Source organism: Excalfactoria chinensis, chromosome 16, assembly GCF_039878825.1.
Source record: "Excalfactoria chinensis isolate bCotChi1 chromosome 16, bCotChi1.hap2, whole genome shotgun sequence".
Classification (NCBI taxonomy): domain Eukaryota; kingdom Metazoa; phylum Chordata; class Aves; order Galliformes; family Phasianidae; genus Excalfactoria; species Excalfactoria chinensis.
The window spans coordinates 9,007,589-9,024,721 of NC_092840.1; the positions used below are offsets into that span (position 1 = coordinate 9,007,589).

General features: G+C 39.8%; 1 protein-coding gene across 1 annotated transcript in view; it reads left to right on the plus strand.

Annotated features, from left to right (window-relative positions):
• The window catches only part of ADGRD1 (adhesion G protein-coupled receptor D1), a 110,744-nt gene that overhangs the window by 13,879 nt on the left and 79,732 nt on the right, over positions 1–17,133 (plus strand). Inside the window, exons 9-13 of the mRNA XM_072351036.1 lie at positions 585–644; positions 1,217–1,334; positions 3,337–3,447; positions 4,721–4,796; positions 6,741–6,882. Of these exons, the coding sequence (XP_072207137.1) occupies positions 585–644; positions 1,217–1,334; positions 3,337–3,447; positions 4,721–4,796; positions 6,741–6,882 (507 nt within the window). The remainder of the gene's footprint in view (positions 1–584; positions 645–1,216; positions 1,335–3,336; positions 3,448–4,720; positions 4,797–6,740; positions 6,883–17,133) is intronic.

Below are 17,133 nucleotides of genomic sequence, written 5' to 3' on the forward strand. Positions count from 1 at the left end.
GTCTTTGAGGTTAACTGTGCATGCCACGCTCAGTGCTTCAGAGGGGCAGCACAGAGCTTGCAGTTGCTAGAGGTATAAGGTTATAGAAAAACTCTGCTACTGCCCTGTGTTTCACTGCTTAAAAAACATGCTCATAATACACTCTTGCTGCTTTCTTCTATGTTTCTGAATGAGACTTACATTCAGTTGATGTTTCAAGGCATATGAAAGACGTGTTTAAGCAGGAATGTGATAATTCCTTTGACTTTTTGGTCATTAATTTCTGTCTCCCTCACCCTCTCCTTGTATTTATCTCTGTTAGCAAGACTCCTTAGGACAGAGTCTGTATCACAAACAGTGCCCATCATGATGGATCTTGACCTCAAAAACATTAAAGTGCAAAAGCAGAAAATAATCAAACATAACAGCTGATGGAGCCCAAATTTACATGCGGTGCTGATGAAATATCTAACTGTAGATGAAGAGGTGTTTTAATGTCATGTGAGTTTAGATAAACTAGGAAAATTCTTTCCCCTAAGATCCAGTGTTGTCACAACAGATGCAATAATTTTAATTATTGTAATTATATTATTTCATTCTTTTAGGCGTTTTTAAAAGTTATTGAGGACTTTCTGCTGCTACCCAACTGGCTTGAAATACCCGAGGTAAGACAGATGAGCTTTGATTTCTTGGTTAATTCAGATGTGTGATTTAGCATAGACAGTGTAAGGAAATATCAAATCAAGTAGATTTCTTCCCCATTAAAACATGCATTCACTCTGACGACTGTTTTCTAGGAGACATATAAAGGCTTCCCATGTAGCTTTGCACTGGGGGATGTTCTAATATGGATGAAAGAAAAGCTGGACTATGGTGTATTTAAAATCATGTTCCAGTGAGTGTCTGATCCAAGTCTTAAAATATTGCCAAAATCATCAGTTCAGTTCTTGATGTCATTTTTCTGAGTCCTGAATATAATTGACAAATGCTGGTGGGAGCAAAGAGTCCTTTAGAGATGCTCTATAAAACATAACATTTTAGAAGATCACACTTTGTGTGACATCATTTGAAATAGTGTTTTATCCACTACATATGGAAAACGTTATGGAGAAAATCACTTGTTACTTTGGACACACAAACAATGACTTACAAAGGAATTTATCACGGCACCTTGGCACTTTGTGCTGTGAACTTCAATTTCTCTTGTTTTAGAGCCTTATCTTTCTTCTTCTCCCAGACTGCTCACATATTTGGAAGCTTAATTCAAACTATTGACAGTGTGATGGTGCACATGACGCGCAATCTGGAAGAAAACTCGATGTCTCTTACTGTTGAGGGTACATCATCCATAGCAGGTAGGATTTAACAGAGCTGTTCTCTCTGTTTGGCCTGTCAGGGTTTCCTGAATGCTTCTGTGCATGCAGCCCCTCCACTTTGCTAACACTTAAGAGGAAATCAGAACAGATTATTCTCTCTTTTGAATGCCATTTCATCTGCAGAAAGTTCAGAGGTAATCATCTCTGTCACCCCAGTCTTCAAAAAGGGCAAGAAGGATGACCCGGGTAATTATAGGCCAGTCAGCCTCACCTCTGTCCCAGGGAAGGTGATGGAACAGCTTGTGCTGGATGCCATCTCCAGACAACTGGGAGAAAAGGAGGTTATCAGGAGTACTCAGCATGGGTTCACCAAGGGGAGGTCGTGCTCGACCAACCTGGTGGCCTTTATGAAGATGTCACTAGCTGGGTGGACAGGGGGAGAGCGGTAGATGTAGTCTACCTTGATTTCAGTAAGGCTTTTGATACGGTCCCCCATGACATCCTTATAACAAAGCTGAGGAAGTATGGGATAGATGAGTGGACGGTGAAGTGGATCGAGAATTGGCTGACTGGCAGAGTGCAGAGGGTTGTCATTGGCGGTGCGGTGTCTGGCTGGAGGCCTGTGACTAGTGGTGTCCCCCAGGGGTCTGTGCTGGGTCCAGTCTTGTTCAACATCTTCATCAACGACCTTGATGAGGGGATAGTGGCCACCCTCAGCAAGTTTGCTGATGACACGAAGCTGGGAGGATTGGCTGACACGCCTGAAGGCTGTGCAGCCATTCAGAGAGACCTGGACAGACTGGAGAGCTGGGCAGTAAGAAACCGGATGAGGTTTAACATAAGCAAGTGTAGAGTCTTGCATCTCGGTAGAAATAATTGCATACACCAGTACAGGTTGGGGGAAGACCTGCTGGAGAGGAGCTCTGCTGAGAAGGACCTGGGCGTCCTGGTGGACGACAGGTTGGCCATGAGCCAGCAGTGTGCCCTTGTAGCCAAAAAGGCCAATGGCATTCTGGGGTGCATTAAAAAGAGCGTAGCCAGCAGGTCAAGGGAGGTGATCCTCCCCCTCTACTCTGCCCTGGTGAGGCCTCATCTGGAATACTGTGTCCAGTTCTGGGCTCCCCAGTACAAAAAAGACAGGGATCTCTTGGAAAGAGTCCAGCGGAGGGCCACAAAGATGGTGAAGGGCCTGGACCATCTCCCCTACGAGGAGAGACTTAGGGAACTGGGTCTGTTTAGCCTTGAGAAAAGAAGGCTGAGAGGGGACTTGATCCAGGTTTATAAATACCTGAGGTGTGGGAGCTATAGTGGCGAGGCTGGTCTCTTTTCAGTAGTGCGTGGGGACAGGACTAGGGGAAATGGGCTGAAACTCCAGCATAGGAAGTTCCGCACGAATGTGCGCAAGAACTTCTTTACAGTGAGGGTGACGGAGCACTGGAACAGGCTGCCCAGGGAGGTGGTGGAGTCTCCTTCTCTGGAGATATTCAAGACTCGCCTGGACGCCTACCTGTGCGACGTGGTGTAGGGAGCCTGCTTTGGCAGGGGGGTTGGACTCGATGATCTCTAGAGGTCCCTTCCAACCCCTATAATTCTGTGATTCTGTGATTCTGTGATCTCTGACTGCACTTGAGGTCCTTGAGTTTATCTGGGCAATGATATTGCATATGAACCCAATAAAACAATACAGAAGACTTAGCACAGCACAGACTATTCTGGAGGGAATTGAAATACTGCCCAGAGCTTTTATTCAGTGCTTTGAACTTGCAAATGTATAGATACTAGAAAAATATAATTTGGGGAGAGGAATCTAGTTTAAACCTTTTAGGAGAAGGTTTTCTTTTGCTGCTGTTTTGCATCCTACACCCTAATTTGGGTACAAAAGGCAATTCTGTTTGCAGGGAATTTATTCTATTTTCTGCAAACATATGGGATTTTAGAATCAAGATTTGCTGTAGCTGTTAGAAAAGCAAAGCTACACACTCATGAAGGTTGTAATAAAGGCTATTGATTTTATCATATTATTGTTTGGATTCTCACGCAGACTACACTTTGGCCAAAATGCATCCCAAGACTCTGAATGTGTCCCATTATCGCTTTCCATCTCGAGGACAGAGTTATATTTCTATTCCCAGTGAAGCTTTTCAAGAAAGAGGTAAGAAAAAATTAAAGGGAGAGCAGGAGCACGTAAACAGGGCACTCAAGATTAATTTTGCTTGAAAGCAGTTTTCTGTTTGCCTTCCTTTGACAAATAACCGATTTGATTGCCATCGATCATACCTGTTCTAAACCAACGACAGTTCTTCTGCCACACTAATGAATGATCAATGTGGTAGAATTTTTCATCTTACTTGAATAATATTCCTATTACTTGAATTTAACTTGAATAATACAGCCAGACTGCAGAGAAGGCAGCCATTTAATGCTGATGTCTTTTTACCTGAGAAAGGCCTTCATTTCTTAAATTATTTGTATTCATCATAACTGGTTATTTGTAAGAAATTTCAGGTCATTATTTGTATTAGCATGCAAAATCTGTTTTAATGTTTTTTATGAGATTTATCAATAAAATGACAGACCTAAGCAACAGTATATCCAGAGTCAGAATAAAGATGTGAAGTACAGTCAAGGCAAAAGGGCAGAGCTAAGAAATCCATGCCTATGCTAAAATTTTAGCTTCTCTCAAAAAGTGAGAAGATGGCAAAAATCTGAAGTTTCAGTCTGTTGAAAAAAGCCTGGTTCCTCACTCACACAGTGCTAAGTTAGCTGCAGATACTCTGCAGGGGTGTTTTGCAGCCAAAACTCACTTCTGAACAAGTTGAACCTTATGCTGAACGACACAGTCCAAAGAACCAACCTAAACATTTATTATTCCATCTTAAGCAGTTCACATTACAAATACTTGGAACCCAGCAGAAGGGATAATAAAGGATGCTCATAAAACACCTCTCTCTCTCTCTTTCCTCTTAGAGGCTGAAGAACCCATAAATACTTGGAATGCAGACAGTGAACAGGCAGTCATTGCAGAAACCAGTTGCCTGTGCTCAAGTACTGAAAACTGCTAGTTAACGTACATAGTGGTTAAATGGCCTTGAAGTTACTGCAGTTACCATTGAGATGTTGACTACACACGGCATACAGCCATTCTAGTGACATGTAGGAGTTTTACAATGACAAATGATTACTTAACAGCTTACTCATTTTGGAAGTACAGCTGCACAGGGCAAACACCCTTCTATTTGGATATCAAACTGCTGCACTGTATTGCGAGTTGTTCATACTTTTTCATTTATTTAAAAAGAATACTGAGAATTCTATAATGAGGATTACAGAAGCCAAAGTTCTTAGTAAAGTTTTAATTCTAGGGGAGAAAAGTCTCTTGCTAACTTCTGCTGCTTTGAGAAACGACGCCTCTTTCCTTTTCACAGCTTGGATTACCATTGTCGGCATGTTTTACCATAACATGCACTACTTCTTTCGTAGTATCAACCCTATGGATACCAAGTAAGTATCTAAGACCTCTCATGCTGTAACAGCTTGTTTATTACCTTTACAGCGGTCGTGTCATTATCAACTGTAAATAAATTATGAGCCTTGATCCTGATTCTGCAATATTGACGACATGTAGTCATTAACTAGAGTCAGATTAAATCTTCAGTTAGATGTTTTATTTTATGCCATAGTAAAATAGATTCCCATGGCAACATGTTTGTCTTTCCTTGTCTCCCCTTTCTGTTCATCAGATCTGCTATTAGAATTTCATAACTTTAATCTGTCTTATAAAAGGCAAATTACATCTTTTCTCCTGACACATATAAAGATAAAGTTTGCACTTAAATGAAACAAGTAAGAAAACAACATCCCTCCATTGATAAAATCTGAATCCTGGAAACCTGTAAGATAATTTTACAACAGGAGACCAGGCAATGCTTAAAAGACCTTCTGTTTTATATGCTGCACCAATGAAATCGTTAGCAGATAAGATAAAGTAAATGGAGTCCTATGTACCTCTCAGCCTGAGATCCCCAGAGAATTTTGCAAGGCCGTGCATGTAAATCATTACACTTTTCTTTTAAGACTGAATGTTTTCATTTGATCTACACTAACATACGTAGGTTAGGTCACACTTTCTGTCTTTTCCATACTGTGGCTTTCATCATATTATGTATGACAACGGAAGGAAGAAGCATCTCAGCTGTCATTTATTTTAGGGATTACTTTCCTTTCTTTACATAAAGCTACATGGAAGGTCATGATCGCGGGAAATCATTTGTGATACTCTGGGTAAAGGTTCCTGGTTTATGACCAGATTGATCACACAGAGATAATGACATGACTACTACTAAATAGCATTTTTAAATCAAGTAGTAAATTGCATTGTTGCTTTCCCTGCTCTCTTCAAAAAAGGGCACTTAGCAGGTGGCTGTGAAGGATCTGTGTTGTTAATGTGCAATATTTCTTACTGACATGAAGAAATAGAGGCTGTTCATTCCACTTACTGGGATAAGAATTAATGTCTTATAGTGATTTTTCTTCCTGATCAGAACCAAGGATTGATTCTTGGGGTTGTGCTAAATGAGATTTGTTTTATTTGATTTTGCTGAGGAACTGAATGAAGTTACTTTAATATCTGACATTTTTCTTCTTTCCACAAAGAGAAACAAGAAAACATTGCAAACAGGTGGCAGATATAAGATAGTTTTCAATGTGTCTTTCAAATACGGTTCTTTCCAGTAGTACGCCTTGTTTGGATACCCATGGCTCTAATTTCTCATTGTAAATAATGTTCATTCATATGCTGAAGAGTTGAATGACAGAAAATGTTTTACATCTGCACACTCTTTTCTACGAGAGCGCTGAGTAGGTTTTAGTTACTCCTAAATGCACAGAAATGTGAAAGTCATAAGTTATAGCTGAAGGCCTGAAGGCAGAAATTAATGTTCTTACCATGTAGTGCAGAACTATTACAGCCCTGGGCTAGTCGGATGTTTAGTCAGCCCTTCCTCTGTCGCACTGTGTCCCCTGTTACTCTACAACAAATTTACTGGAAATAATCGTTTTCAAAGCAAAACTATAAATTGTTTCTAAATATATGCATAACATACCTGATCTATTCATTGCATACAATACCAGTGTATGCTTCATACTAGTATGCATGTTTAATTAGGCAATTATTCTCTTTGCATGAGTGGTTTTTTGCTTTGTTTATTTTTATACTCCTTACTTCACTGCAGCCCCTCTAATGATCTCTTTCACTGCTCACAACAGCCCTTTGGTTGAGGCAGTTTGTTAGGAAAGTGGGTGCTTGGATAATTCACAACGGTGACATTATTCCAATATGAGCATCAGACAGGAGCAGTATTTCCCAGGCCAAGCTGAAAGAGGTCAACATGAGCATGAACTAGAAAGGTTTTCTTTTCCTACTTATGTAACTTCTTTCTTTCTAAGGATTGCTGAAGCTGCTGCTTACAAAGGCTATATGATCTCAGCAGCCAGTTATCTCATCTCTATCAAAGTAGATCCTCCTCCCAAGTTGTCCCACAACCTGTCAGGATCTCCTCTTATCACCATCCAGCTCGCCCACATATTGGTAAGTAAAATGGAAACTCTCAGTTTGGGCTGTCCTGATGGCTGTTCAAAGCTGCAATGTCTGCAATGACTTCTTTGCTGTTTTCTTGCAGCTTTTGTGGGCAATTTAAATAGCAATTGGGATGGCATTTGTGACTACAACATTATATTTTTTTTTTCCAGCCATTTCACATAAATGACTTCTGTTTCCATCACAGCAAAAGGCTGCATGTGCTGAATAAGATGAAGTGAGAAGTATAGTTTTAGGACTGTCTACATACTTTGTTCTATGGTTACGCCTGTTCAATTTGCAACAGAGTAATGTGAATGGCTGCTTTCACGTTGGAGATGTCAGAAAATGTTTTATTTGTGGTTTCTGCTTTTGATTTTTCTCTACACTAATATAAACCTCATGTTTTGAATGTTCTCATGAATGAACCGAGAGATACGACCCCTCCGAATATGATGGGCAGAGCAACACTTGGGATGGGAGGGGAGCAGGTTCAACTCTGATCTAGTACCTGTCCTTTCTACAGAACAGGGGAGAACTCTATTTGGAATATGAGAAACATCAAGACAAACTGGACTCAACCTGATCGATTTCAGTAGATCGATTTCAGGCAGTAGAAGCTGCCTGCATCTTAGATGTAGCTTTTAGAAGTTGGTGGCTTAAACTGAGATATATACTGAGATATGAAAATCTCTCTGGTTTTGAAACATGAAGCAAAGTAAACTGATATTAGAAGCATTTAGGTAAGAATGTAGTGACTATATAAGTGACATGTTAATTCCTCTTTTTGTAGACAGCATCATGGGGTGGTGATCACTAAGTATGCAGAACTGATGGGTGGCCAGCTTGGGAGGCAGGCTGGAGGCTCAGTGTAGTGCCCAGGCTAAACTGGAGCTGTGGAGTGGAAAGGAACAGTCACCTCATGGCTAACAAATGTGCTGTTAGTGCCATGTGTACAAAGTCCTGCTTCCCTGGTACCCTTCATCAGTGAAACCTTTTCAGGTTTTCCTGTAAATCCTATCTCATGTTCTGTTACATGACTTCCTTAACTCTCCAGAACCACGAATCACACAAGAATGTCAACGTTATTACTGTAGTGTTGCCTATGTGTCTAGAAAGTGTTTTCTTAGGGCACTCCTTTGGAGATGGAAAAGCACAGGGAAAAACTGAACCTCTTCTTCTGACTGTTCCCATCATAAAGTCAGGCTGAAAGTCCTCCTGCAGCTCAGAGAGACTGAGATAAGATTAAGGAATATTTTCATCGAGCTCTTAATGAGGTGACGTGACTGAGCTGCCTCTAAATGCACCCAGACATGATACCTCTCTCTGCTGCCTTTTGTCAGGCCAGCAGCATGCAATGTCCCAGCGTTTGTTTACCATTACTGATAGGAAAAGAAAATGAGAGAAGAACAAGTTCCAATCTGTACACGAATATTCGTGCTACCATGAGAGAGACAAATCAATGTGGAGTCAATTTATTTTTATGGCAAGTTAAGTGTTGACTAATTTATATATTGATTGAGGAAAAACAGTGGTTTTTGCTCACATCTGAAGAACAAAGGCATCATTTTTAACTGGGTAGACTTTACCAGAAAATGTGGATACAATATAACTAAAACTGTGGCTCATACAGAGTATTCCACAATTAAACAAAAAGGAAAAAAAAACAATAAAAGCTTTTAATTTAAAAATCAATACACAGTTCAGTACTTTCTTATATAAGTTAAATCTTTGCTACAATGAGTACAGAAAATCAATTGAATTCGAATGAGAAATGAACATAGTTACAGCTAATTTTCTTGTTCCAAGGCAACCTTAAAATAGCAATAGTCATTATGGTGATATACGACATCTCTAAACAATGCAGCAATACTTCTGTATTGTTAATGTTTTTAACAGAAACATCCTAGGACTCATTTTCTCATAGGAATCCAACCTAAGTCTACAAAAGCACAGTAACAAAAAATACGTATTTTCATTAAGCACATTTTCAATCGCCTGCTGTAATAACGAGGATTACGTTGCAGTGAGTTGTAATTCACAGAAAGTTTATTTTCTGTGTTAAAACTGACTTTGGAGTTTAGAGGTGCACCACTTTGCAGGTATTATCACTTATTTGGCATGAAGTGCCTTCAATACCTGTAAATGAGTCCCTACCCTTTGAGGGGGACACTGTGACAAGAGTGAGGGCACCATGAAGTAACAGCAGTCCAAGATTAGTCCATTGCAAGCAATAAACTCTGAAAAATCTTTCTGTCTTATAAACCCAGTACTGAATTCCCCAGTCATTCTATTTAACAGAGCTGCGGCATACTGAGCCACGTTGTGCTCCCTTTGATTGAACATCTGTCACTGGAGAAGAGAAAAATTCAGGCTTTATATTTGATACGATCAAATCTGGTCCAACGAGGCAGAGTTCTCTCCCAGCCTCTCTCACAATTTTTAAATTCAATTTAGTTCCCCTTGTTTAAGTTCCTCATCACTGACTACATCCTCAGAGCAGCCTTGCATGCAGCGATGGCTTATTGTGAGAGTTCCAGACAGTTGTGCCACATTTAATGAACTGCCAGGATTCCTGATGGAAAACATTGTGTTTCTTTGCACAGTGTTAATGTGGATATATATATATATACTTAAAATACTACGGGGAAAAAAAGTTACAGTGGAGGTAAAGTAGACAACACTCGTCTGTTGGTAACTTTAGTGTTTAAAGTTATGAACAGAAAGGACTAATGGTGTACCACTACCGCCTTACCCGCACTATAAGCAAGGTGACATCTGTCTTGATGAGGTCAAAGTGATACAGAGTGGCAGAAGTGAACTGCAGCATTTGAAATCTCAAAGCCACCACTTGCATTCAAGATAATACTTTTCCTAGAAAAATATTTAGAAAAGGTCAGAAATATCTGGATTGAGGATTTCAAACGCACCACAGCCAGGTATTTTCACAGAGTATTCTTTCCAAACTGTTTTTAAAGATAATAATGTTGAATAGAAAATAGAAAAAAAAATAAATAGAAGAAAATAGAAAGGAGAAATCAAGTGCGATGAGTCAAAACGAAGGTAAGTTTCAGATGCTTTGTCTGGTGATGGTAGGGGTAGCCACTGCTTTTCAAAGTACAGAAATCAATTTCTACGAGTTACATTGTGAATAATTCATACAAAAGCAATCAGATAATTTACTTCTTGGATTTTTCTGGTCCCACCAGTTTAAACCTAGACAGATTCAACTCAGTCTGTCTTCCTAGTCAATGTGATCAGACTCCAAGTAATTGCTGTGGAGTGTTTCCTGAAGGGAAGTTTAAGAAAAGAAGTTCTTGTCTATTTTTCTTGCTCTGTTACAGTTTGATCCGTGACATTTAAGCATTACATTGTGTATTGTCTGGGTTCACCCTGACATCTTGTGCATACTGGCAAGCTCTTAGGATCTAGAATTATACAAGGAAGCCACTTGCTATCTTATTTTTTTTTGCTGTGTTCCCACACATGGCAAAAATTGACTCACTGAGAAGACCATGTGCCTAACTGCTGTGATTTACTCATAGGCCAGTTTTCCATCTCTGACATCTTATCTCTTATGTGTATCTGAGAGAGAGAATTGCCACACCACCGCTTGTTGCACAGGACAAATGAGCTTAGATGTACGTCTGGGGGGAAACAATAAATATATGAATAAAATCTCAGAAGTGCAAAACTGCCAGAATATACATAAAAGGAATGAGAAACTGAAGGTTTGTGGTGAAAATAAGCCTTTTGGAAGTTATATATCTGGCCCTAGGCTCCGCTTTCATTTCCTCAGCACGAGGATGAAAAGGAGCACATAGTTCAGGGGAAGAGAAATGTACAAGTTTTGCAAGGTACGAGTCTGATTCAAACTCAGACTGGCAGTGGTCCTGCACACCCAAATCTAGCTGACCCTGCCTCAGAACGGTGCTCAGACTGTCTGATCCCTAGAGGTCTCAGCCTAAATGATTTCCTGGTTCTGTAATTTCATATTCCCTCTGCCTTTGCTGTGGCAGAACAGCAGCAAATCTCAGCAGACAGAAAAGAACATTTCTGCCCTATTCTACCTGGATCCAGGATTTCAGCACAGGCTGTTCTGTCAGTTGTTGTCTTGGTTACTGGCTGAGTTGTTGGAATAGTAACCGCTCTATCATTTTTATGGTCAGAGTTTAGATAAGTAGATGGAATTTCCAAATTCTTTACACTATGCCAAATTATTGCTACACCAGCAATAGTATCTTTGAAAATGCCTACTTCGAGGTGACCTTTAGGCTTAATGGAGTGCAATTCATTGAGGCAGCAATGAATTAGCATTAGGTTCTCCTTATTTGTGGCTCCAAATGTTTATCTATCTCCCCTCCATCCATACGAGGCAGCAGTATCACTAAGCACAAGTGCTGTTACAGTAGCACCACCAATCCAATACAATCCATCTATTTAGTTCAGGCAATACAAAGAGAAAGTTTGGCTTAGAAAACAGAGTTAATTTTAGTTGAGGAATGTCAGAGGATCATCCTTGAGACAAATCTGTGGATGGTGGTTTTCTGGCTTTGCTTTTATTCCCCTCCCACCACCACTTGTTGCATTAGAAATTTTAACTCCGCTCCTCATGCTTCGCAACAGAGGAGCAGATCATGATGTTAACAGCCAGTAATAGGAACTTGGAGAGGTTTTTTTAGCAGGAAATGTGTGGCTGTTAAGGAGGGATTTTCCCTTTTTAAAAAATAAAAAATAAAGCCTTTCCCAATTGAAGAAGCAAACACAAGCTGGATCAGCAACAAGATTCCTATCAGGATGGGGCCAGCCAAGAGGAACTGCATTTCAGTGACTCACGCTGAAGCTAGCTCTGCATACCTTCCTCCTCTGCAGTGACTCACAATAAATTTCAGTAATCTTGATCTGTTCAAGCTATCATCTAATAACTAACATACGCTTGCAAGGAAAAAGTACGCTTTAGACCAAGGCAAGGCTAATATCATACTATTTTCAGCATGAAAACCAGAGCATCACAGTTTAGGTGAGACAGCAAAAACTTAGCAGTGTGTTTTACAGGGATTAATCATGTGAGGTGGATTGGGCACACTAAGTTTTACAGGGTGCTAAAAAATGAGAGAGGGAAGAGAAAGAAATACACAGAAAAATTCCACGAACAGATAAAATGAAATAGAAACCCAATATTGCAGTAAATAAAGCTTGGGGTAATTTTCAAGTCTAATTCAAAATAGAAACCTTTTTGAAAAATCAACTTAAATTTTTAAAGAAGGGAGGCATAACACCATCACCATGGATTGAGGCTGCTGAATTTATTTGTGTGTAGGAAGAAGTGACTGAGCTGGGATGACAAGATGTAAGTTGGATTTGGGGTAGAAATAATCCCTAGATGCATCGTTGTTTATTACCCAGATATAAACATTTAGCCACTAACTTTTAGTTCAGTATAAGTCACCGCGTCCATTATTTGCATTCATGCTCAATGCAGAGCTGTGAAATATTTAGTCCTGCAGAGTATGACTCAGTCTGTTTGCTCTGTGTGAGAATGAAATAACATGGTATTTCCAAAAGCTTGGAGATGTTATTGTGAGCTACCTCCAGACTCTTGCTCTGTATAAACAGGAGGGAGGATGGAGGTTGTAGAAATACTTCAGTGTTTTTTCTCCATGAATTGGAGAAATTGTTATGACATGCAGTATCGGTTGGTGTGAAAAGCAACTGTAAGATCTGACATTTCTGCAGGGCAGTCGTGCAGGAGGGACACTTCCCTTTACTTTTCTGTGGCTATAAATTGGTGAATGTGAGAGCTGAATCCTCAAGGAGATTTCTCATTAATAAAGGAACAAACAAAGCAATATCCTACAGCACTTAAGAAATGGATTTGTTCATGGTACAGTATGCGAATTATGCTGCTTTTTGGCAACAGTTTTTATGATGGACTTTATATTAGTCTAAAGATGTTTTAAATAATTTCAATAGTTACAACTTTAGAAGAACCGCTGCCTGTATTTTTCATTCCTTGTTTCTGTGCTGTAATAATTGATGTCAAATAGTTAAAGCATCAGACACACCAGGGGATTTGGTTTTCCTGAGCAATGTTTTCAGCAGCACTGATGAAATCTTTCTGGTTCCCACTCGTTACTAGGGATGGCAATTCTACCCTCAGCAAGTGGTGGAATTTCAGATTTAGGAAGAATCTCTTTTTCTCTTTTCCCTCAAACCTAAAAATAATTTTGCATATGGGAGATCAATGGTAATAGCTGAGTTGTGATTCATGCAGAACTTTTCCCCTAGACTTATGTCACTGTTAAATTAATGAAGTTAATCAGAACTGTTGTTATATTGTGATGAGCCATCCTCCAGTTTGACGGTCTTGTTTTTTCTTGCTCAAGCTGGAGACAAAACTTGATTATAGAACATGACTAAACATTTAGTGGGGCCACAATGTTGTGTAGATTGAAGCAGCAGGAGCTCATAGAAGTGAATACAAGGATGTCAGTTAGTACGAAGTGCAGAAATCTCCAATAGGAAAGACCTCAGGCATGGTCACAGTGGCTCCCAAAGCATTACTGTAAAGCCATTGAACTTCCCAAACTGACTAAAATATATAAAAATGTGACCGCTGTGAGTCCATTTAATGCCACCAGTAAATTTGCAACCGTTGTTGCAGACTGGCATAAACAAGCTTTGACACTTAAAATTAAACCTTAAGCTGAAGTTGTTTGATGACTGGCAGAGGAGGTAAAAATGTTCCCTTTCTTGGTCTTGTCTGTGCAGCACCGAGTCCTCCTAAACTGTCGCTAAGGAGATGTGACAGCTTCACACATTCCTCATTAGCAAAGCAGTTGGGCTTCATGTAAATTCCTTCAAGGAAATATTTCTTCTGAGATATTTCTTTTGAAATATTTGCCTTGAAAATCTGCCAGGAATTAAACTGTTAGAGAGGGTAAAAGAGGTGTGGGGGAAGGAAGAAAGTCACCCAGGGAATAATTTAATGTAGTAAAAGAAAACACGGCACAAACACCACTTCTGCTTCAGAGAGGCATCACTTTGCTCTTGGGAAATGCTGGCAGCGTGATACAAATAGGCAAAAATTCAGCATTCTCTGCGGGACTGAGTTCTCTTGCAAAAAGGCCGAGTGCTGTCAACTCCTATTCTCTTTAGAGCTCAGTATCTGATAAGGTCAGGTTAACTCCTGATCTTTCAGGTCAAAGCTTTTGCTAAGTGAGATTCAGTTAGATGCTCAAGGCCCATTTATTATGGAATTTGTAGCCAAACTGGCAGGAGCACTGAAGATGCTTACTGATACAGACTGCACTCATAGCATAGAGAACATAACATAGCAGAGAGAAGGTGCTTCTCTGTGCAGCCACCCACTTGGTACATGCATGTATCTGCTTGGAGTCATCACACAAGTGTGTCAATCACAGCATCAAAGACCTGTGCTGGACAGTGAAATTCCCACCCTTAAATCCTAACTAGAGGTGTGTCGTGTGTTTAGCAGGGAGTTTTCTGCAGATTTCTCCTTGTTAGCATTAAAATGTCCAGGAATGAATTGTAGAGTGGAAATGGACAGCTGGGAGAGGTGCAATGTGAAGCTGCCTTGAAGGCAGCATGCAAGGTACCAACTTTGTATAAATGTGATATTCAGCCTCACTATTTATTGTAAGAAATGTGTAACCCCACTTCTCTAATATCCTCGTATTAAGTGATGTTACTTGATGTATTTCTCAGCTGAGTACACAAACATCAAACTCAAGCATATCCTGCAAACTCCAAACCAGAGGGAAGAATGGAAATAGTCCCAGTAAGTTTTATAAAGTGAATTAGAGGGGATTAGTGCTTTATTCTTGTGGTAAAGGCTGTAACTCCAGAGAACAAAAGAGCAACTCCAGTATATAGTGTATTTCTTTACTGTATACTCCCATTCTTTTTCTGGCACAATCTGCAGACTGTTGATTAGGTTTTTACTTCCCTCAAATTCACTTTAATGTTTTGTGTATTTCAGAACTAGATTTACATATTTTAACTCATTCTTTCATTTTCTCTTGGGGAAAGTTAGAGCTCAGTAAACATAATAATAATAAAGCAGCTATAAATATTCTTCCACCTAAGCAAAAAAAAAGTCACTTAAAGTTTATTCCCTGCAACTATCAACTGGCCAGAAGAAAATACATGTACTGGCAAGAATATTGAGCAGAACAGCACATTTTAAGTGGTTTCTAAATACTTTTCCTGGAAGGCAGACTTCAAAAAGCCAAATGTTTAACTGTGACTTTTGACTCAAAATTATGCTCCTTCTGTGGAGAAATTATAATCCATGACTTCAGGGACTGTCACAGCTAATGGTGTCTTGAATTCTGCATGTCACTGAAGTGCTAAGAATAGACATATATTCTGAATATTCCTACAATTAAAGAGCAAAAAACAGCCAAACCCCGAGTATAAAAAGAAAAGAGTTACTTGCTACCTCCAAAGTCTGTAAAATAATCCTGAATTCATTCTTCTTCCATTCTGTCATCATGACATCTTAGTCCTGGAGACTCCGTTTCCTATCTGAGAAGATCTAACAAGATTTTGTACTTTGACGTGAAAAATTGTAAGTTTTGACTGCACCACAAATGTGACTTTTTAGCCCAGAGCTACAGAACCCTGAAATACGAGATGTGTCTTAAAGCCACTGATGGATTACGGACAGGGCTGGAGATTCCAAACTAATGGGAAATGATGACACTCCCTGCATTCAGATTGATTGTTTCACTTCAAGCTGCAGTTTGTCTGACAAAATTCTTTGTGCCATCACCTCATGGTACTGATCTTCTAAAGAGGAGATAAAGATGTACCATGTCCCTTTAGTTTGTACGAAGTTACAGGATCCACAGTCCCGTACTACTTTAGTTATACAACTCTCAATGAATGGGCTTGGATATTGTTTATTTTCTCTCAAAGTAAAGGACCAGTAGGAGACTGGATTGAGCCAATACCTTCTGTTGGCTTCTCCTTTTCACTGGGTGAGAGCGTGTTGGCATAAACTACGTTTGTGTTACCTGTGCACTATATATGTCTGCCTGCACCTCCTGGCTGCCTGCAAAGGTGCAAAGAGTTGCTCCATGCAAAATGCCCTCTCCCTGCACTGCTACCATTGGTGCAGAAGAGCTTGTATGGGGCAGCTCGAGCATGACTGTCAAAGGAATATGAGGGATAGTACAGATATCAATATTTCACATTTAGTACAATATATGCCCTCTCTGTCGTGGAACATCTGCTGATTTGGGAAAGCATAGGCTTAAAAAATACATATCTTTCAGAGCTTTTGGAGGAAAAAGACTGCGCAGTTGGAATACAAGACCTGGTGAGAATCTATGTGTCTTATATTTTAAGACCTAAGTGTACTTACATATATTTGTGTATATTCAGTTTAATTCACTCCAGTAAAAGAAAGTAATTAATACAAATTTGGTAGTTTTTGATTAAAAACTCTATGTTTTTTTTTTTTTTGCTTGTATTGTTGGCAGCAAGACAGATGTGATCTAAACATTGAATGCTGCCACAGTTGTACTATGATTAGTGTGTGATCTAAGAGCTTTCTGCTCTACCCCTCTCTGCCTTCTGGTTTATATCCATCACTCCCAAGGAGGAATACACTGCCTGACACTGAGGATGAAGGCCACAAAGGGAGGTAGTTGCCCATGCAGATTTCAGAGCAGAGGAATGGTTCTGGATGCTATCCCTGCTGGCCTCAGTGCAGATTGGTAATTTATACCCCGGTGATAATACGTTGTAGTGCCAGTAACTTTTTATAACACTCATAAAATTCCTTATTCCTGTGGGGATGCATTCCTCCAGTGTGGGCAGTAAAATGATCACTTTCAGATGTCAGTGTGGATTGTTTTACATTGAAGTCTTGCCAACTATATATTAAGGTGACCAGATTTTCTAGGTGCCAAGTCAAGGAGAAGTAATTTGGAGAGATAGAAAGAGGAGGAATGCAGATCACACCTAGGATATCACATACACTTGCAGGCCAGCCAGGAGTCCTCTCCTCCTTTTCATATCTACCACCTACTCATCTATCATATCTTGAAAGTCAGATGCTAAATGACCATGCCTAATGGTCCCCACAACCTGTTATGATATTTTAGTTATAGTCGCTTTTGTTTATAATTTAATCCTGGCACTCCATTCCTCCAGTAGAATCTGTGCAAGTATTTTCCAGGGTTCATTCTGCACTGCTCATACCAACTACAAAAACTCCAGACTTGAAGAAAA